Below are 21,260 nucleotides of genomic sequence, written 5' to 3' on the forward strand. Positions count from 1 at the left end.
AGGGGTGGATGAGAGGGAATTGAGGAAAAATGGAAACATGAACCCAATCCCTGTGATTGCCACCAGGTGAGAGCTCTCCTTGGAATGCAGATGTGTTGGGAAGGCGTTGGGTGGAAGATCTTAGATGTTCTTTAAGGAAGGAGATGGGGAGAACTTCATCATCACCTTCATCCACTGTTACCTTCATCCACTGTCACCTTCATCCACCGTCACCTTCATCCATAACCTTCATCCCCCATCATCTTCATCCATCCCCTTCATCCATCGCCTTCATCCACCACCTTCATCCATCGCCTTCATCCATCACCTTCCTCCATCATCACCTTCATCCACCGTCACCTTCATCCGCCGTCACCTTCATCCACCATCACCTTCATCCACCGTCACCTTCATCCACCATCATCTTCATCCACCATCTTCATCCACCATCACCTTCATCCACCATCACCGTCATACGCCATCATCTTCATCTGCCGTCACCTTCATTCATCACCTTCATTCCCTGTCATCTTCATCCATCACCTTCACCCACCATCAACTTCATCCCCTGTCATCTTCATCCAACATCACGTTCATCTGCCATCACCTTCATCCACCATCAGCCTCTTCTGGCTGCAGCTGACACTCCCCAAAATTTGGACTTTTGACACCAATTCAGCTCCTGGGAGAGCAGGCAGTCTCTGCCATGATCCCAAAGCCCTCTCTGCTCCTTTCCAGGAGCATCTGAGCTCCACAGCTGGGATCTGGGATCATCCAGGATGTCAACCCAAGAGCAAAACCAGGGAGCCACAGAAGGACCATCTGCTCAGAGCCCGATGTCCTCTCCTTTGGGAAGAGGAGTGAAAAAAGAGGAGGAAGAACAGTCCAGGAGGTTTCCACAGCCAGCTGGGACATCCCAGGTTGTCCCAAACACCAGGGAGCACAAAACCACTCCAGGCATTTTCTGGGGAACATTTCCATCAGCAGCAGGCTGGAATGAGGGATCTAAAATGTCTTTGATTCCACATTTCCTTCTCATCCATCCAGGTCTGGCTGCTCCAGGTGGACATCCCGACTCTCCAGTCCCAGGGAGCACCGAGTCCTTCATCCCAGGGGGACATGGCTCTTCCTCCATCTTCACACTCCCCTCAGAGGAGGAGGACGAGGACAAGGTCTCTCCACCTCCTCCCGCATCCTCGGCCAGCGATCCCACAGGATTCATCCACATCAGGACCCTCCCACCCCCGGCTGCGGCGCGGCGGCCGCGGGATGAACTCACCTGGGTCAGGTGCCACGCACTCGCACTTGTACATGGTCACGTAGTCGGGCTTGAAGTCGGAGTTGATGGGGTAGTACTTGAAGGCCCCAATCATCTTCTTGATGGCGTCATAGATGAAGATGAAGCTGATGAGGGTGGAGAAGCCCTCCTCGGTGAAGCGCGTGATGTACTTTATAATGAAGCTGGCGTCGGTGGCCACCAGGATAAGGCACTGCAGGGCCGAGTGCAGCCCGATCCACAGCCGGAACTCCATGTAGTCGATCCCGTTGCCTCTGCAAGAGGGGATAACAGCCTCATGAGAGTGGTCAGGGGCTGGGGGGCTGCTCAGGCCCCACACGGGGTGCCCCCGGTGCCCCCCGGCATAGCCCGGCACTCACTTGCTGAAGTCAAAGAGCAGCTTCTCGAAGATGAGGATGGGGCCGGTGCTGCTGAGGATGATGAGGGGCTGCCCAGCGAAGAGGCAGAACATGGAGCCGGCCATGGCCGTGCCAAGGAAGCTCTCCATGACTCCCTGGGGACAGAGCAGAGGTGGTGTTACCAGGGGGCTGGGCCATGCCATGTCCCCATGGATCCCCCAGATGCACACGGCAATGAAGGAGCTTGGCCTGGATCCTTGTGGGATGGTTGGGATTGTGTCCCCTTACTCCTGGCATTGCCATGGAAGGGTTGTCCCATCCTGCAGGGACTCCAGGGCTGGCAGGGACTTTCCATCCCTAAAACTTGGCATGGCACAAGTAGGGCAAAACCCATCCCAACCCATCCCATCCCATCCCATCCCATCCCATCCCTGCTGTCCCCACAGTGACACCCTGGGCTGGACCTGGTAGTTGTCGGTGGCATCCCCCAGCAGACCCCCGAAGGTGATGGCGTTGGTGATGCAGCCCAGGTAGATGAAGAGGATGGCGGAGATGGACTGGATATGGAAACCTTCGTAGAAGTCACTGGGGAACCAGGGCAGCTTCCTCTTGATGTCCAGATAGAGGCCACCGCAAAACCTGCCAGACACCACCGACAAGATGGTGACTCCCACCAGAATAGAACTGTGGGATCCCGGAATGGTTTGGGTTGGGAAGGACCTCAAATCCCATCCCATTCCACCCCTGCCATGGGAAGAAACACCTCCCACTGTCCCAGGGTGCTCCAGCCTGGCCTTGGACACTTCCAAGCAGTCCGGGGGCAGCCACAACTTCTCTGGCCAGTTGGGAGATATATTAATATTGATACATATATATAATTTTTTAATATATTTTTATACATAAATAGATCTGGTGCTGCACAGAATCCTGTTCCCACAAGGATTTCACCCCTCTGTGCCCGAGGACCCCCCCTAGATGAACCCAAGGAGATGCTGATAGACACCAGCCCCTCCGGAGTGTTTTGGGGACGGTTCCTCGCTCACCTGCCGGTCCAGGCCAGCTCTTCCCCGATCTCGTGGACTTCAGGCATCTCCCCATCATCACTGCCGCCGCCACCGCCGCCACCCCCGGCGCCAGCCCCGCCGGCTGTGCCGTTCATCTGCCCCACCTCATTCAGTGAGAACACCGACTTCCTGTGGACACCAGCATGGGCCTCGGGTCAGCACCATCGAACCCTCCAGCCTTGGGTCAGCACCACCGAACCCTCCGGCCTCGGGTCAGCATCACTGAACCCTCCAGCCTTGGGTCAGCACTACCAAACCCTCTGACCTCGGGTCAGCACCACCGAACAGCCCAACCACCAAACCCTCGGGCCTCAGGTCAGCACCACCAAACCCTCTGACCTTGGGTCAGCACCCCGAACCCTCTGGCCTCGGGTCAGCGCTGGCACCACTGGCACCACCAGATCAGCACCACTGAACCTTCTGCCCTTGGATTGACACTGGCACCACCCGATTGACACCACCCAACTCTGGGGTGAGTGCAGCTCTGTGCCTGCCCTGAGCATGGGTTTTGGGGTGAATTTGGAGAGATCCAGAGCTGGCTGTGCTCAGTTCAAGGAGTTCAATACATGGAATCCTGGTCAGAAGGGACCTAAGGATCAACTCAGTCCATGGAATTGTGGGATGGTTTTGGTTGGAAGGGACCTAAAGGATCATCCAGGCCAATTCTATGGGGAGGGCCAGCTCCCGCTAGAATTTGTTCCTGCAGATCAGGAACAGCTCTCAACTGATCTGGGAACAAAACCTGCTGAAAATCCAGCATTTCAGAACATGCAGAGAGGTCATTTCCAGGGATGAAGCCAAGCAAGGCTCCAGTCCCCAAAAACAGAACACAATTTTGGGATCTGGCCCCACGTTCCCCACCCACCTCTTCTCAGCCGAGGGCACTTTTTTGGGAGGCTCGATGCGGATGTTGGGGTCCCACTCGCCGGGCGGGAGGACGATGACCTCGTCCAGGAACTCATCGATGCCGGCGATCAGGTCCTCCCTGTCCCGGGCTTTGTAGGCGACGTCGCTGAAGAGCTGGGCATGGAGACAGCAGAGGGTCACCCTGGTCACCCTCCGTGTCCCATGTCCTTCTGGGGATTTAATGGTTTATCACCCATTTTTGGGGTGATAAGGTGAAAATTGCTATTTTTCCTTGGTTCCAAGCTGGGGTGTCCCCAACAGGGGCCGGAGTGGCCTCTACTCACATCGTCCACCATGAGCGTGGCAATGGCCCTGCCGATCTCGTTGTAGGACTTGGCTTTTCCCGCCGGGCCGAGGAGGATGAAGAGGAATCTGGGGAGGGAAAGGCCGTGTTGGTGACCTCAGACCATCAATGTCCCCTGAACCCCGAGGGTACAGCGCTCACCTGGTGGGGACAGGCACCTCGGTCACCCCGCCCAGCATGGTGGCCTGCAGCAGCCGCACGAAAGCCACGAAGGGCTTCTCCAGGAACTCCACCTCCCCCACCAGCACGTTGGAGGCCTCGGCGTCCTTGGGGATCTTCTTGATGAACTTGTTCTTCAGCTGTTGGGAAAGACCAGGGCAGGGAAGGGAGAGGTTGCCAAAATTCGGCTTTTCCCCCGTTTTTTCCACGTCCCAACCACAAAAGTTGATGCCTTAGGCTCGAAAATTCCACCTCTGGTTCTGCCAGGGCTGCCAGCGGTGGGGATTCAGGAGCCACAGGCAGGGATAATGCAGGGAAAATTCACAAAGCTGAATTTCTTCAGAAACGTGGCTAAGCCCAAGCCTGACCCTAAACTGCACACCCAGGGCTCTGCAGCCCCACAGCAATGGGGCTGTTTGTGAAAGGTTCTCCTAAAACTCCTTGAAATCTCCCTGTGGAAAACCTGAGCCAAGCACCAGTGATGCTGGAGCTCAACAGGAACATTTTTGGAGTTCATTTGCAGCCCCAGGCTCCCCCAAGCCCCTGCAGGACACAAAACCCCTGATTTTCTGTCCTCCCACAGGGGAGTTTTGTGCCTCGTTCCTCCCCAGCCCCAACCTGTTAGCTGGAACAAACAACAGGAGTAGGAAAACCTCATCCATGGATTTGTTCCCCACATCCCTTCTCCCCTGCAGCTCTTTCATTACGAGCCTAAAAGGGTTCAATACCAACCCAGGCAGGGAGTTATTCTAATCTATATGGCAGCATGAGGGGAGGCATGTGAGCCGGGCAGCTGCCTCTCCCCTTCCTAATCTTTTAAATCCAAATGGAAAAAAAAAAAAATCATAATAATAAAGCAACTCCTCCAGTGCAGCTCGGAATAAGAGCAGGAGTTACCAGTGACCACTAAGCTTCGTGTAACACTTAAAAAGTCCCTTTGTAGTGAGCCTAATAGGGCGATTAAACCTAAATGCTTTGCATATTTTGGGATTAACCCTCCGAACCCCATTGGTGGAGGGGATATTTGGGGTTCCTGAGTGGGCACAGGGGTGGAGCTGCTCCTGGGAGGTGCCCTGGAAACCTTCATGGTGTCCCTGTCCTGCGGCTCCCAGAAATACGTGGATTTCCAGCCATGAAATCCAGAGAAATAAAATGCTATTGATTTTATTTGGATTTGCCCTAAACTGCATCCTCCCAGGTAAACCCAGCAAGGACATCCCACGGGGAAAGTAAGCTGTTATCCCACCCCATTCCCTAAAATCCCACAAGGTTTGTGATTTTCCCTTTGGTTTATGGTGAAATCACAAAGAGAAACAAAGCAAAGCTCTTGTAATGAATTGAGAATTCCCAGATAACGAGCCTGGGATGGGAATGGGACATCCAGCAAAAGAAGGGGACAAAACCCCCCTGATCCATCCCATCCCCGAGCTGGGATCTGCCCAGGAACTGCCAGGATTCCCAGCTCCCTCCTAAAAGCAATCCCAGAGGGAAATGACCTCCATAGCCTCCCAGCTGAGCTTGGCATGGAGAAATCCCTGGGAAAAACGGAGGGAAAAACGGAGGCACCCCAAATTCCAGCCTCTCGTCTCCAGAGCTGAATCCCAGTGTGCAAACCCTGCCTGGATGGGATTTTCTGCCCTCCCTCAGCCAATCCTTTAGGATTCCTGTGCTTCCAAGCACCTTTCCTGTCCTCCCTGAAGATCTGAAGGGATTTTTTTCCCCATCCCAAGGAATCTGAGCTGCCCCAGGCTCCTGGCTCATCCCTTATTCCAGGTGTCACTTCTGGGACAGCTTCCCCGCGGATCCGCAGGGATCAATACCAGCATTAACTCCTCTAATTAGGAATTAGTGCGGATATCGAGCGAGCAGAGCTCACATGGACATGAACAGCCCCGGAGCCCAGCAGGGATCGTGCTAGGATGCTCCTCCCAGTGGGATTTTAGGATTTTGGGTACCTGGTCGGTGCTCGGCGTGTCCGAGATGTCATTCATGCTCCGGCTCTGGGCATGACCTGGGGAAGGGAGGGAATGTGAGGGAAAATCCTACATTGTGCCAGGAGAAAACCCAGGGGGTGACTTTGTGTAGAGAAATAAAATATTGTTTATGGCATTTGGACTCGCAAAGCAGCAGGAGCAACACAAAACCCTGGGAATTAGGGAAAAAATCTTCACTGGAAGGGTGGAAAGGCTGGCACAGGGCAGTGGTGGAGGTCTGGATGTGGCACTTGGGGACATGGGGTGGTGGCAGTGCTGGTGTTCCATGACCTTCAAGGGCTTTTCCAACCCTAATGACCCCATAACTCCATAAATAGGAACATTTCCCATCTCAGCTCCACACACCCAGCTCCCAAGCTCGGCTGGGATTTCCCACCTGCAGCTCTCCCAGCCAAGCAACCTTTTAGGATTCCTAAATCCTAATGCTCTTCCAAGCCCCTTTCCTTCCCTCCCAAAAGATCTTAAGGAATTTTTTTCCTCCACCCATATAATTTTGAGCCACACCAGCACTGTTCTCATCCCTAATTCCATGCTGCACTTTTGGGACAGTGACCTTGATGGGACCCCTCGTCATCCCAACCTCCCGCTCTGCCCCTGGGACTGGGAATTTGGTTTTCCATGGATATTCTGGGCGGTTTGCACTCCCCACTCACGCAGGCGGCCGTAGCTGGCGCTCTGCCGCATCCGCAGGTCCTCGGTGGAGCGGTGGAAAGCAGCGCCGGCGGCCGGACCTCGGACAGGGCTGCGGGCTGGGAGAGACCGGAGAGGGGCGTGAGGGAGAGGGATCCATGGTGGGATCCATGGGAATGTCGGGGCAGGATCCCATGGCAATGTCAGGGATGATCCCATGGGAATGTCAGGGAGAGGATCCATAGGGAATGTCAGGGCAGGATCCACGGGAATGTCAGGGAATGATCCCATAGGGAATGTCAGGGAATGATCCCATAGGGAATGTCAGGGAGAGGATCCATAGGGAATGTCAGGGCAGGATCCACGGGAATGTCAGGGCAGGATCCATGGGAATGTCAGGGATAGGATCCTGTAGGGAATGTCAGGGAATGATCCCATATGGAATGGCAGGGAATGATCTGTAGGGAATGTCAGGGAACAATCCCATATGGAATGTCAGGGAGAGGACCCCATATGGAATGGCAGGGAATGATCCCATGGGAATGTCAGGGAATGATCCCATGGGAATGTCAGGGAATGATCCCATGGCAAACACTGATATCACAAATATCATCTGCCCGCCACAGAAGACACCAGGAATTCACTTTTCCCTCCCATGCTCTCATCCTACCTGCTGGAATTTTCCTGTTGGCAGTAAGGGGATTTTGAAGAAAATGCCCAACCCCAAATCTTCCTGTTCCACCAGGAGCCACCAGCATCCCTTTGCGGCTGTCCATGGCTCCAGCAGTGACATTTCTGTCACTTGGGAAGACCCAACACTTGATTTGGGGTTTTAATCTGATAATCCTCAAAAAAACCCGACAGCTGGGATTTGCCATGAACTCTACACTCCAAAATATTCCCATTAGCTTCCATCGAGTTTCACATTTCTCCTCCCTAAATGGACGACAAGTGCCATTTTTCATCTCAGATATTGAAGCTGAATTAATTTGCTATAAGCACTTCCTTTCCCCTCCTGGATTTCCTATCTTAAGCCCAACATTTCCTCAGAAAACCTCCTCGATTCCCAAAATTCCTTTTGGAAAATCATCTGGACCCTTTCCCTCGAGCTGTTCCACACCCCTCTGAGGCCGCGGCTGCAACCATGACATCTCTCCCTGTTTTTTTATCATCATTAAACTGACCAAACCAATAAGGAAATCCCCCCTGGATTCCCGTTCTGGTGGGATTTATCCCAATATCCCCCACTGAGCTGCCGTCGGCACAAGAAGCGACCACAAATTCCTCTTTGGAATGTTCATCTTTGGGAATTCAGAGCGATTCCAGCAAGGGACTAAACCCAACATTCCCAAGGTGGTTATGATGGATTCTGGGCCAGTCCTGGCTCAGGGTGGGAATATTTCTCCTGGATGGTCTCTCCAGGGAGCCGCCGTTCAAATCCCGGTCTCCACCGAGTGACCTCGCGGTAAACCCGAGGGAATAATCGGGCGGGAAAACAACCAAATCCCCTTTTGTAAGGGCCGGGAAAGGCGGGATCAGCCGGGAGCAGACGGATTTGTCTGTGGCGGCCGCGCCAGGAAACGCCCGAGCCAAGACACAGTCCCCACACTGCGCCATTGTCCTCGCCGTGATGTCATCGCATGGTGACGTCATTGCATGGTGACATTGTCCTTGAGGTGACATCATTGCACAGTGACATTGTCCTTGCCATGACGTCATCACACGGCCATGTTGTCATTGCACAGCGACATTGTCCTTGTGATGACATCATTGCACAGTGGCACGGTGAGCACACAGTGCCATTGTCCTCACAGTGACATCATTGCACTGTGACATTGCTTCCACAGTGATGTCATCATCATGATGTCATCACACAGCACCATTGTCACCACAGTGATGTTGTGACACAGTGATGTCATCACACAGTGACACTGTCATCACACAGGGTCATTTTTCCCACTGTTTTGTCATCACACAGTGACATTGTCCCCATTGTGATGTCATCAACAGAGACCTTGTCCTCATACAATGCTGTCGTCCTCACATGGTGATGTCATCATACAGTGATGTTGCTGTCATGTAACAATGGCATCACACAGTGCCATTGTCACCACAGTGATGTCATCACACTGTGCCATTATCCCCATTGTGATGTCATCACACAATGACTTTGTCACCACACAATGTTGTCGTCATATGGTGATGTCACCGCACAATGATGTCATTATATAATTATGTCCTCACACAGTGTCATTGTCCTCACATGGTGATGTCATCACAAGATGATGTCATCGCACAATGACATTCTCCCTCCTACAAAGATGTCACCGCACAGTGACATTGTCATCACACAATGACCTTGTCCTTCACTCAATGGCTATGTTCCTCACACCATGATGTCACCACACAACGATGTTGTCCCTCCCACAGCCACATCCCCTCACACAGCATTGTCCCTGTCACACAACACTATCCCTGTCCCAAACACCTCCTCAGCTTCCAGCTCCCGGTGGCCTCTCACCCTAAATCCACCAGAGCCAGAACTTCCGGGGTCTTTCCCAAGGCAATCCATACTTGTCTGTCCCAAACCCTCAGGTTCCTCCTTCCCTTCTCCCGATGTCCCTCCCAGCACCCAACAGCACCACCAGGCTCAGGCTGGATGCCGAGGGCTCACCGGTGTTGGAGGACACGGATTTGCCGATGTCGGCCAGGGAGCGATGGATCGGCTTCTTGGTCTGGTGGCGATGTTTGCGCAGCAGGACATAGCTGAGCTTCTCGCGCAGCTCCGGCTTCAGCAGCCCGTCCTCAATCTGCTTCTCGATGACATCGTCTGCAAGAGTCAGGGATGGTGACCAATTGGTGACCCCCAGAACACCCCAAAATCTGCTGTCCTCCATCTGCTTCTTGATGACATTGTCTGAAACATGTCACCAGTGATGGTGACCAATTGGTGACTCACACAACCCCCCAAAATCTTCCATCCTTGATCTGCTTCTCCATGACATCGTCTGAAACACGTCACCAGTGATAGTGACCAATGGATGACCCCCACAACCCCAAAATCTGCTCCTTGATCAGCCTGTCTTCGATCTGCTTCTCAATGACATCATCTGGAACACCCAATGATGGTGACCAATGGGTGACCCCCACAACCCCCAAAATCTCCTGCCTCAGATCTGCTTCTCAATGACATCATCTGCAACAGCCAGGGATGGTGACCAATGAGTGATCCCTAGAACCCCCAAAATCTGCTGTCCTCCATCTGCTTCTCGATGACATCATCTGAAACATGTCACCAGTGATGGTGACCAATCGGTGACCCCCACAACCCCCAAAATCTCCCATCCTTGATCTGCTTCTTGATGACATCGTCTACAACACCTAGCCACAGTGACCAATGGGTGATCCCCCCAAACTCTCCCCCCCAAAATCCTCTGCTTGAGCAGTGACCCCAAAAATCCCAAAACCTCCTATCCTCGATCTGCTTCTCGATGACATCGTCTGCAAACACCAAGCCATGGTGACGAATTGGTGACCCCTAGAACCCCCCAAAATCTGCTCCTTGAGCAGTGATCCCAGAACCCCCAAAATCCCAACACAACAATTTCTGGAAGCAACTGATGGCTCCCAGCTCCTGCCTTTGCTCATTCCTGGACAAATATGGTTTATGGAGCAAATAAATTAGTTTCAATCCATTCCCAGCATTTCAGCACACAGGGAAAAGCCTCCAGCAGCTTCTACCGATGATTTGGGGCAAGGAGTATCCGTCCAGGTCCAGGAGCACCGTTCCTGTCTGCAGACATGTCCGCAGCTCGAAGAGGCTGTGCAGGGACAGCGTGGACACGTGGGGTTTGCTCCACCTCTCGCCACCTTCCTCCACCTTCTCCTCGAACTTGATCCACCTGGAAGGAGAGCGGGACAGAGCAGGTGTGAGGAAAAGGGAATGGCTTTTTCTGGGAAGTTTTCCTCCCTGGAAAGCCTGGATTAATTAATCCTGTGAAGTTTTTGCTCGTTATCTGGAGTGGGAAGGGAGAATCCGGTGACGTCATTCCTCAAAGTGCTGCTTCCATGACTGTGGAGGGGAGGAAAATCTGCCAGTCTCACCAGGGATTCCAACTCCATGGATCTCCCCCTCCTCAAATCCTACGAGATTTGGGAGCTGTGGAGTGGAAGAAAACCTCCCAGTCCCACCAGGAAACTCAACCCCATGGATTTCCCCTCCTCAAATTGCCCCTATGAGATTTGGGAGCTGTGGGCTGGAGGAGAACTTCCCAATCCCACCAGCGAACCCAACCCCACAAATTTTCCCCTCCTCAAATCTCTCCTACAAGATTTGGGAGCTGTGGAGTGGAGGAAAACTTCCCAACCCCACCAGGCAATCCAACCCCACAGATTTCCCCCTCCTCAAATCCTATGAGATTTGGGAATTGTGGAGGAAAACCTCCTAGTCCCACCAGGAAACCCAACCCCACAAATTTCCCACTCCTCAAATCTCTCCTGCGAGGTTTGGGAATTGTGGAGTGGAGGAAAACCTCCCAGTCTCACCAGGGAACTGAACCTGTGGATTTCCCCTCCTCAAATTGCTACTATGAGGTTTGGGAATTGTGGAGTGGAGAGAAAACCCTGGTTCCACTAGGGAACTCAACCTCATGGATTTCCTGCTCCTCAAATCACTCCTGCAAGGTTTGGGAGTTGAGGAGTGGAGGAAAACCTCCCCATCCCACCAGGGAACCCAACCCTGTGGACTTCTCCTCCTCAAATCCTACAAAATCTGGGAACTGTGGAGTGGAGGAAAACCTCCCCATCCCACCAGGGAACTCAACCCCATGGATTTCCCCTCCTCAAATCTCCCCGGCGAGGTTTGGGATTTCTCCCCACAGAGGTGACCTGGCCTGAGCCTGGATCTGCTCCTGCTCAGATCAGCCTGTGGGAAAGCAGATCCCAGAGCATTCCCAGGGCCCCAGTTCCTTGGGAATGCTCAGATCCCAGCCTGGGCACTCCATCCCCACAGTGGGAGATGGGAGGACCTGCAAACCCTCAGAATTCAGCCTTTCCCTCCCTTGACTCTACAACAAAGACCCCAGAGAAACTTTGGGAATGAGGTGGATGATTCCTCCCAGCTCCCTGGGAACTCCTGGAAGGAACTCTGGGCAGGATGTCAGTTTTGGGGGAAAAATCTGCTTTTCCTTGACAGGCTCCATGGATTATCCTTCCCGGAGCCCAGCCTTCCCCATCTGAGCTGCACCGCTGGGATTTGAGCTCCTGCTGCCCCAGAGGGAAAGGGCAGGGGAGCAGAAGGGTTTTGGGAACAGCTGATGGCTCGGGAATGCTGAGGGGGAAGGATGGGGAAAGGCCGGGATGGGATCAGCTGCTGCAAAGAGGAAATGTTCAGGTGTTCTTCCTAAAAATCTCCCAAAATATTTTCTGGGACTGCCAGGAATGCTCTGCCAGACCCCAAACACGCCACACGGCCCTGGTGCACATCCTGCAGCTCCCCTCCTGGATTTCCTTGGAGAATTTTTTCCAGCCCTTCCCCTTCCCCTTTCTCCAGCCCTTCCCTTTCCTTGAGGCAATTCAAGTTTCCCGCCATGGCTCCAGCCAAGCTCCGCTGCTCTCCCAAAGCCGATTAGGGTGATTTTCCTTCCCTCTCTGCCCCATTTTCCTGGTGAAATTGGGTTATTCAGGAGCGTCTGGGGCGGCAGCTGGGGCTGGAGCTTCCAGATCAGTTTTTCGGGATCCTTCCACCCAGGCTGTGGCAAATTCCCACCTCCCAGTATGCTGATTCCCATTTTTTCCCCATTTCTTGTGGATTTTGGCACAGGTGGATCTATTCCCAGCTGCTGCTCCCCTGAGAATAGAGGCTCAGCCATTCCTCGTGGAAATCGGGAAATCTCCACGGTCCCAGGAGGAATTTGGGAATCTCCATCTCCAGCTCTCCTTGATGGAAATCCCAAAGATAATGTGGATTTTTTGACTTCCAAGCTTTTCAGGGAGTGGGAAGGCAGAAGTAAGCAGGGATTTATGGGAATTCAGGATTTCACCAGCAGCATCCAGACACGGCAGAGTCGGAGCAGGGATTGGAACCAGGGGGATGCTGAAGAGCTTCCCGAATTTCGGGTGATGCAAAAAACCAACCCGAGGGAGGGGATTGGCATCCATAGGGTCTGATCCCAATCCATCCCAATCCCTGGGGTTGAAATTCCTCACCCAAACTGGGAAATCCCACAGGAAAGGCTTGGGATACCTTTGGGATACCCCTGACCCCCCCAAAAACCCAACCCTGCTGGCCCTGACATGGTTGAGGTTGGTAAGGGAAAATCCCAGTTGGATTTGGGACTTTTCCCATGGATGAGATCCCATAAAGCAAATTCCTCTTGCAGCTCCTTTAATGATTTCATTAAAGATGGAGCAGGTGGGAATTGTGGAATTACTTTTTATGGATCAGGGGTGGGAAAGGTTTAGCTCTTGGCCTGGCCAGAAAAAGTGTGGAGAGAAAAAATCAACCTGGGAAAATGTTCTTCATATCCCCTGTTCCCATTTCCCAGCTGGAATTCTCCTGTTTCCCAGAGTTTATCCCATTTTTTCACTCTCCCAGCCCTTCCCAAGGGCTCAGCTGGCTGGGAGGGGGAAAGCTCCAGATCTGGGATGGATCCAAGCTGAGGAGACTCGGGATGAGCTGGGAAATCTTCCTGCTCCCCCTCAGGCTGAAGCTGAAGTTCAAAACCCCCCAAAATCCCTTTTTCCCAACATTTCCCTGATTCGGGAATGTCCTCTTTTAACATTAAAAACGATGTTCGCTCCCTGCTATTCCATTTCCACAAAATCCCCCAAAATGCCATTTTCCCTGCATTTGCCTGGTTCAGGAATGTCCTTTTTTAACACCATTAAAAGCAACGCTCATTCCCTGATATTCCATTCCCACAAACCATCCCAAAATCCCATTTTTCCCTGCATTTCCTTGATTTGGGAATGGCTTTTTTAGCATAATTAAAAACAACACTTATTGCTTGATACTCCGTTTCCACAAACCACCCAGAATTCCATTTCTCCCACATTTCCCTGATTTGGGATTGTCCTTCTTTCACCATTAAAAACGACGCTCATTCCCTGATATCCCATTTCCACAAAATCCCCCAAAATCTCATTTCTCCTCCACTTCCCTGATTTGGGAATGTCCTTCTTTAACACTAAAAATTATGCTCATTCCCCGATTTCCCTTTCCCACTGGGAATATTTAGGGCTATTTTATTTTCCCCTGGATCATTCCCAAATCCCCTCACCTGGCCGACTCCTTCCACTCCATCTCGTCGCCATCGTGCTGCAGAGTGTCCATCTCGGTGAACAGCGTGGGGTTGGGAGGCTCATCGTCCTCGCCCAGGATGTAGCGCAGCCGCTCGGCAGCCGGGGACACTGCGGGGAAAGGGATTTGGAGTCCATCGGGAAGAGAGAATCCTCATCCATTCCCATGGGGAAAGAAACAATCCTGATCCATTCCCATTGGGAAGGAGAGAATCCTGATCCATTCCCATTGGGAATCCTTCTCCATTCCCATCTGGAAAGAGAGAATCCTGATCCATTCCCATAAAGAGAGACTCCTCATCCATTTCCACTCGGAATCCCCATCCATTCCCATTGGGAAAGAAACAATCCTGCTCCATTTCTATCGGGAAGGAGAGAATCCTGCCCCATTCCTATTGGGAATTCTGATCCATTCCCATTGGGAAAGAGAATCCTGCTCCACTCCCATCAGGAAAGAGAGAATCTCCATTTGGAAGGAGAGAATCCTGATCTGTTCCCATTCCCATTCCCATCAAGAAGGAAAGAATCCTGATCCATTCCCATAAGGAATTCTGCCCCATTCCCATAAAGAGAGAATCCTGATCCATTCCCATCAGGAAAGAGAATCCTGCTCCATTCTCATTTGGAATCCTGCCTCATTCCCATTGGGAAGGAGAGAATCTCCATCGGGAAAGAGAGAATCCTGATCCATTCCCATTGGGAAAGAAACAATCCTGCTCCGTTTCTATTGGGAAGGTGAGAATCCTGCCCCATTCCCACTGAGAATCCTGCTCCATTCCTATTGGGAATCCTGATCCATTCCCATTAAGAAAGAGAGAATCCTGATCCGTTACCACCAGGAATCCTGCCCCATTTCCATGAGAAAGGAGAGAATCCTGCCCCATTCCCATTCCCATTGGGAAGGAGACAATCTCCACCAGGAAGGAGAGAATCATGCCCCATTCCCATAAAGAGAGAATGCTCCTCCATTTCCATTGGGAAGGAAAGAATCCTGCTCCATTCCCATCAGGAAAGAGAGGATCCTGCCCCATTCCCATCAGGAAAGGCCCTGAGGGGTGAAGGAGGGAGCTGTAGGGTGGTTTGGGATCATAAAAAAAGGAGGAAAATGGAGGGAAATTAGAGGGAAATGTTTAGGGTGAGGAGTGTCAGAATTCCCAGTGATTCTGTCCTGAATTCCCTGTGGGAAGAGATTTGGGATGCTGGGAAAGGAGGAGCCAGGAGTGGGGTAAAGGTTCCAGAAGTGAGGAACACAAAACCATTGAATTCCTCTTCCCAGGAGCTCCCTGTTTCCAGGAGTATCCCACAACTAAATCGCCATGGATGAGTGGAAGGAAAATCAGGAATATTGTCCTTCTTTCCCTTCCATGGATCCCGTTTTTCCCAGGCTCCATCACAACCAAACTTTGGGATTTCCCAGTTTTCCCACTGCATTCCCGATGGGAAGGGGGATCATTCAAGGGGAATCACACAAATCCATCATTCCTGCTGGAAAAAATTCCATCTTTTTGCCGGGAAGGAGCACTTTGGGCCTCCTGCTCCCTGCAGAATGATCCGGGAATGGGAAAGGTAATGTGTCACCCTGCATTCACTGCCTGATGGGAAAAGGCTTTTCCATCCCCAGAGCATTCCCGGTGCCCACGGGAGGGTGACCAACCTCTCCAGAAAAAAAAAAAAATTTGGATTTGTTTTTAACCCTTGCCATCCTGGGGGGATTTTTGGGTTAAACTTCCTGGTTTTTGTGGATTTGGGGACAAATCTGAGCCCTGGATGAGGCAGGGATGGGGATGAACCCCGGCTGCTCGGGGGAAGAGGTGAAAATCGACCTGAAATCCATGGAAATGGAGAGTTTGGAATATAATTCCAAGGCAGCAGGAATGAACCCAGCCTGGAAAATGGGATTTTTGAGGCAGAATCCTGTTCTCCAAGCTGGGAATGACAAAGTTGGGCAATGCAGCACCTCAAAAAGCAGGGAATTAAATTGCTGTGGATGAGTGGAGGAAAAATTGGAATATTGTCCGTTTCCATGGAAACGGCGTGTTTGGAATAAAATCCTACATCTCCCAATGCAGCAGGGATGAATCCAGCCTGCAAAATGTGATTTTTTTTGGGCAGAATCCTCCTGTTCTCCAGCCTGGAAAGAAGAAATCTGGGCAATGAAACACTTAGAAATGCAGGGAATTAAATTGCTATGGACGAATGGGAGTAAAACTGGGAATATTGTCTTTTTCCACGGAAATTATGTGTTTGGAATAAAATCCTATATCTCCCAATGCAACAGGAATGAACTCAGCTTGGAAAATGGGATATTTTTTAGGGCAGAATCCTTCTGTTCTCCAAGCTGGGAATGCCAAAGTTGGGAAACGCAGCACCTCAAAAACAGGAGATTAAATTGCTGTGGATGAACGGAGGAAAAATAGGAATATTGTCCTTTTCCATGGAAATTGTGTGTTTGGAATAAAATCCTACATCTCCCAATGCGACAGGAATTAACCCAGACTGGAAAATGTGATTTTTCTGGGGCAGAATCCTCCTGTTCTCCAAGCTGGGAATGACAAAATTGGGCAACGAAACACTAAAAAAAGCAGGGAATTGCATTGCCATGGATGAGTGGAGGGAAAATGGGAATTCTGTCCCTTTTCCCGCCCAAAGGGACGACGCCCAGGTCCCAAAGAATAGGATGTCCCTTTGGGCTGAGCCTGCTTAGCCACCTAAGCCCTCTAAGCCCTGAGGTCAGATCGCCCCGCCATTCCCATAAAGCGCCATTATGGTGATTATTAATTAATATTCCCGGTAATTTTGGAGCCGGGCTCCGTGCCTGGAGGGTTTCAGGCTCCCTAAGCCTCGCGGTTGTTCTCGGAAAAGGGATGAAAGTCAGGTCAGCACCCCCGCCAGACCCGACATTTCCTACAAAAAACCCCAAATTTGGTGAGCCGAACACCCGAAAAATGGGATTTTGGGGGAAAGACCTATCCTGGGTGGGATTTTGGGTGAGAAAAGGGGAATTTGGAATTTTGGAGCTCCCAGCAATCCCAAATCCCCTCCTTGGGGGTTAAAAACAGATCCTTCCTTCCTCAGCCTCCCCAGGGCTTCCTTTTGGGGTCTAAAGGCTGCATCACCCTCAAAACCCCAAAAAATGAAGTAAATTTTGGACAAAAAGGGCTTTTTTCAGCTTCTTTTCCCTGTCCTGCCACATTTAAAGGAATAAATCCAACTTCCAGGTCCCGATTTGTGTTCCCAAACTCCCTGAGCTGAGGGAGGTTAAACCAACCCCGCCAGGGCTCGGCTGAGCAGCCAAAATTCCTGGGATTTGTTCACCTGGAGAACCCTTTCGTGCCCGGGAGAGCTCTGCCTGCTTTGGGGTTTTGGTTTTTTTGGGAATTTGATCCTCAAATCCTGGGAGGCAGCAGATGTTTGTTGGGAAGAGGGTAAAAGGGATGGGGAAAAGGCCAAACCCCACCAAACACCCCAAAATCACCACCTGGTTCTATGGAAAAAGGCTAAACCCCACCAAACACCCCAAAATCAGTCCCTGGTTCTATGGGAAGAAGTTAAACCCCACCAAAAAACCCAAAATCAGCCCCGGGGTCTTTAGGACGTCACTCAGATCTCCCAGAAGCAGGTTTTAGGATGGGAGAACAGCTGCAGCGGAAATTCCCACACTGTGGGTTCCCACATTTCCCCGGGAATATTTAGGATCATTCCCCACTTGCAGACCCCACATTCCCCCGGGAAATGTTTAAATCCCCTTTTTCCGAGCTGCAGCCACCCCTGCCCACCCCAACCCCGATGGGGCAGCGAAACCTCGCTGGGGATTTTTTCCCAAACCGAAAATCCCGCTGAGGCTCTGGGGAGAGCGGAAAAATGGGATCAAACCAGGGAACAGGGAACGCCGAGCTGCCTGGGCTGCGCAATCCGGATTTAGGGTCCAGCATTATCCGTGGATCCCTCGGGATTCTCCGCACCTTTCCCGGCTTTTCCTGCCCCAGACGAGTCCCAAAAAAAGAGTCTGGGATGCACATCCCGCGGGATTCAGCGCTCCTTTCCCGCTCAGGAAATCCGCGGCTTTGGGGAATTTTAGACCCTTTCAAATATCCACTTTTCTGCTCCCCGTCCGCTGAGGAGCAGCAGGAGCAGGGAGTTTTCCCATTTATTTTTGGGATGAGCTCCGGAGTTCCCCTGCGAGCCCCCAGGTTGATTTTCCAGGGGAAAAAGCTGCTTTTCCAAGGGAAAAATGATGAATAAAACCCCCATGGCACTTTCCTCCCTCCTGCTCTCCCCACCGCGCCTCAAAAAAAATCCTACCTGGAGTTGTTTCCACTTTTTCCCCCATTTCTTCCCGGCTTAAAGCAAACCTTCGCCGCTCGGTCCCAAAAAACTCCAAACCCCCGAAGTCCCTTTATCCTTTATCCACTGAGGCTTGCTAAACTGCGGCGGCTTAGGCAGCAGATTACCGCGAATATAAAGCACTTTCCTCTGCCTTTGGCTCCCATGACGGGAAGTTACCAAATCAGACGGACGCGAGTGGCAGAGGTGAGCGCTGGACAGGCAGAGGGACGCGGGGAGGGAAGCAGGAATCCCCAAAAATCCCCCGAAGTTTGGGGTTTCGCTCCCTGGGGGATTTCTCCTCCCCGCCTGGAACGGGTGGGTTTGTCCCAAAAAGTCCGTCGGAGCTCAGGGGTTTGTTTTGCAGGGAAAACACCGAAATGGGGGAGATTTCCTGGGCTACTGAGGGGGTTTGGGGTGGTTTTTCCTCCATAAAATGAGGAAATGTCCTCATTTTTATCTCCAAGCAGCCAGGAGATCTGTCCGGGTGGCATTTGCTGCCCGCGGGAAGGAGGGAAAGGAAGGAAAACCGGGGAAAGGAGGGGATTTCGCCCCGTCTCGCCTGCCCCGAGGGAGTGAAGGAACCTCCGGCGAATAAAAAACTCTCCCCGTGCAAAAAAACCTGGAAAACTCGGCGTTCCGCGGGGAAAAGAGGAGCCGAGCCCCTGCCGCCCCTCGGAGCTTCTCCTCTGCACCTGAACCCAAGATTTCCACCGGGGGAGATGGAAAATCCCACCCAGCCTGGGGCTCGGCAGCTGCTCTGCCCCGAAATGTTAATCTGCCCTAAGGAGATTGCTGGGAGAGGCACAGCCCCGGGCGAGAGGCCGTCGGGAGCGAGGTGTGATGGGCCAAGGGTGTCTGCACCCCAATTCCTGCCGGGAAAACCCCCAAAATCCACCCCAATCCCATCCAAATCCCATCGGGAACAGGGTGTGATGGCCGAGGGGTGTCTGCATCCCAATCCCGGCAGGAAAATCCCTCTAAAACCACCCCAATCCCATCCCATCGATGGGAAAGGGAAAAATCAATTTAGGAATCGCCGGGAGAAGCAGAGCCAAACCCCAAGGTGTAATTCCCGAAGGTTCTCTGCATTCCCAATTCCGGCATGGAAAATCCCCCAATCCCGCGCAAATCCTGTCGGGAACGAGGTGTGATTCCTCCAGGTTGTCTGCACCCCAATTCTGGCCGGGAAAAACACCCAAATCCACCCCAATCCCATCCAAATCCTGTCGGGAACAAGGCGTGATTCCCAAAGGTTGTCTGCACCCCCAATTCCAGCAAGGAGAACCTCCCAAATCCACCCCAATCCCATCCTATCCCATCCGTGAAAGGGAAAAATAAACTCGGGAATTGCCAGGAGAAGCAGCGCCAAACCCCAAGGTGTGATTCCCGAAGGTTCTCTGCACCCCCGGGAATTCCGACTGGGGAAACCTCTCCAAACCCACCCCAATCCCACCCAAATCCCGTTGGGAAGAGGGTTTGATTCCCTAATGGTGTCTGCACGCCAATTCCGGCCAGGAAAACCCCCCAAATCCACCCCAATCCCATCCCACCAAGGGGAAAGGGAAAATCAATTTAGGAATAGCCAGGAGAAGCAGCACCAAACCCCAAGGTGTGATTCCTGCAGGTTGTCTGCACCCCAACTCCGGCCGGCAAAACCCCCCAAACCCACCCCAATCCCATCCAAATCCTGTTGCGAACAGTGTGTGATTCCCTAATGGTATCTGCACCCCAACCCCAGCCAGGAAAACCTCCCAAACCCCCCAAACTCCCCCAAATCCCATCCCATCCGGGAAAGCCAAACTCCCCCCCCGGTCTCCTCCCGGCTCGCAGCCCCAAACCCCTCAGCCGATCTCACCCCACGATGTCCCCAATATTTTGGGGGACCTTCTGGTCACTCACTGGTCCTGCTGGCGTTGTCGTTGCCGCTCTCGGCCCAGCCCTGTCCCCCCTCGTCCGTGTCCGAGGGCTCGTGCCGCCCGTAGAGCCGCTCGCTCTCGCTGGTTCGATCCCGGCTGGAGCCCGCCGAGCGCCGGCGGCGCCGCTTGCGGCGGAACCCGCGGGGCACCGGAACCCCGATGTAGATGGAGTGGTAGTCTGGGACGGGGAAATGGGGAAAATGGGGGTTTGGAGGGCATGGTTGGGAAAAATTCACTTTTTAGGGAGAAAAATTCGAGGTGAAAAGTATGTGGATGGAGTGATAATTAGAGTGAAAAATTCACTTTCCATGGAGAAAACTTCCCGGTAAAATGATGTAGATGGAGTGATAATCTGGGACAGGGAGAGGGATTGTGGGGGAAATATGGCATTTCATGGTTTGAAATAAAAAATCACTTTTCAGGTAGGAAACTGCCAGGGAAAAATTATGTGGATGGAGGGATAATCCAGGGGAGAAGGAGAGATTTATGGGCAGATTTGGGATTTCGAGCTCCCAGTTCCAAAAAAAAAAAAAAAATTAAAAAAAATCACCACTTTCCAGGTAAATAGGATTCGCTTTCCAGGTGGAAAGCTTACAGGTAAAAAAGATGTGGATGGAGGGACAATTGAAGTAAAAAATTCAGTTTCCAGGTTAAAAACTCCCCAGTAAAAATTATGGAGGTGGAGTGATAATTGGACTAAAAAATCCATTTTTCAGGGAGAAAGTTTAGGGGTGAAAAAGAGGTGGATGGAGTGGTAAATGGAGTAAAAAATTCACTTTCCAGGGAGAAAATTTCCGGGTAAAAAGGTGTGGATGGAGTGAAAACCCGGGGGGAGGGGGAGAGATTTAAGGGTAGATTAGGGAATTCTCACCCCCAGTTTAAAAAAAAATAAAATAAATAAATCACTTTTCAGGGAGAAAACTTCCAGGTAAGAACGATGTGGATGGAGTGACAATTGGAGTAAAAAATTCACTTTCCAAATAAAAAACGTCCCGGGAAAAAGATGTGGATGGAGCGATAACCCAGAGGGAGGGGGAAAGATTTAGGG

General features: G+C 52.0%; 1 protein-coding gene across 3 annotated transcripts in view; it reads right to left on the reverse strand.

The window, feature by feature from the left end:
* SLC4A5 (solute carrier family 4 member 5) overlaps positions 1 to 21,260 on the reverse strand; it is a 38,198-nt gene that overhangs the window by 13,865 nt on the left and 3,073 nt on the right. Inside the window, exons 3-15 of one of the 3 annotated variants that reach the window (XM_085080553.1) lie at positions 20,196 to 20,390; positions 13,952 to 14,081; positions 10,413 to 10,573; positions 9,346 to 9,501; positions 6,695 to 6,790; positions 6,003 to 6,058; positions 4,030 to 4,187; positions 3,869 to 3,956; positions 3,544 to 3,698; positions 2,658 to 2,807; positions 2,079 to 2,253; positions 1,636 to 1,769; positions 1,259 to 1,530 (exon numbers count right to left, since the gene is read on the reverse strand). In XM_085080553.1, the coding sequence (XP_084936679.1) occupies positions 1,259 to 1,530; positions 1,636 to 1,769; positions 2,079 to 2,253; positions 2,658 to 2,807; positions 3,544 to 3,698; positions 3,869 to 3,956; positions 4,030 to 4,187; positions 6,003 to 6,058; positions 6,695 to 6,790; positions 9,346 to 9,501; positions 10,413 to 10,573; positions 13,952 to 14,081; positions 20,196 to 20,390 (1,926 nt within the window). Of the gene's footprint in view, positions 1 to 1,258; positions 1,531 to 1,635; positions 1,770 to 2,078; positions 2,254 to 2,657; positions 2,808 to 3,543; positions 3,699 to 3,868; positions 3,957 to 4,029; positions 4,188 to 6,002; positions 6,059 to 6,694; positions 6,791 to 9,345; positions 9,502 to 10,412; positions 10,574 to 13,951; positions 14,082 to 18,272; positions 19,219 to 20,195; positions 20,391 to 21,260 lie in introns of those variants that run through there. The other 2 variants (XM_085080554.1, XM_085080555.1) reach the window with 2 other exon arrangements.

The sequence above is a fragment of the Lichenostomus cassidix genome, chromosome 22 (assembly GCF_008360975.1).
Source record: "Lichenostomus cassidix isolate B80296 chromosome 22, HeHo_3.0, whole genome shotgun sequence".
Classification (NCBI taxonomy): domain Eukaryota; kingdom Metazoa; phylum Chordata; class Aves; order Passeriformes; family Meliphagidae; genus Lichenostomus; species Lichenostomus cassidix.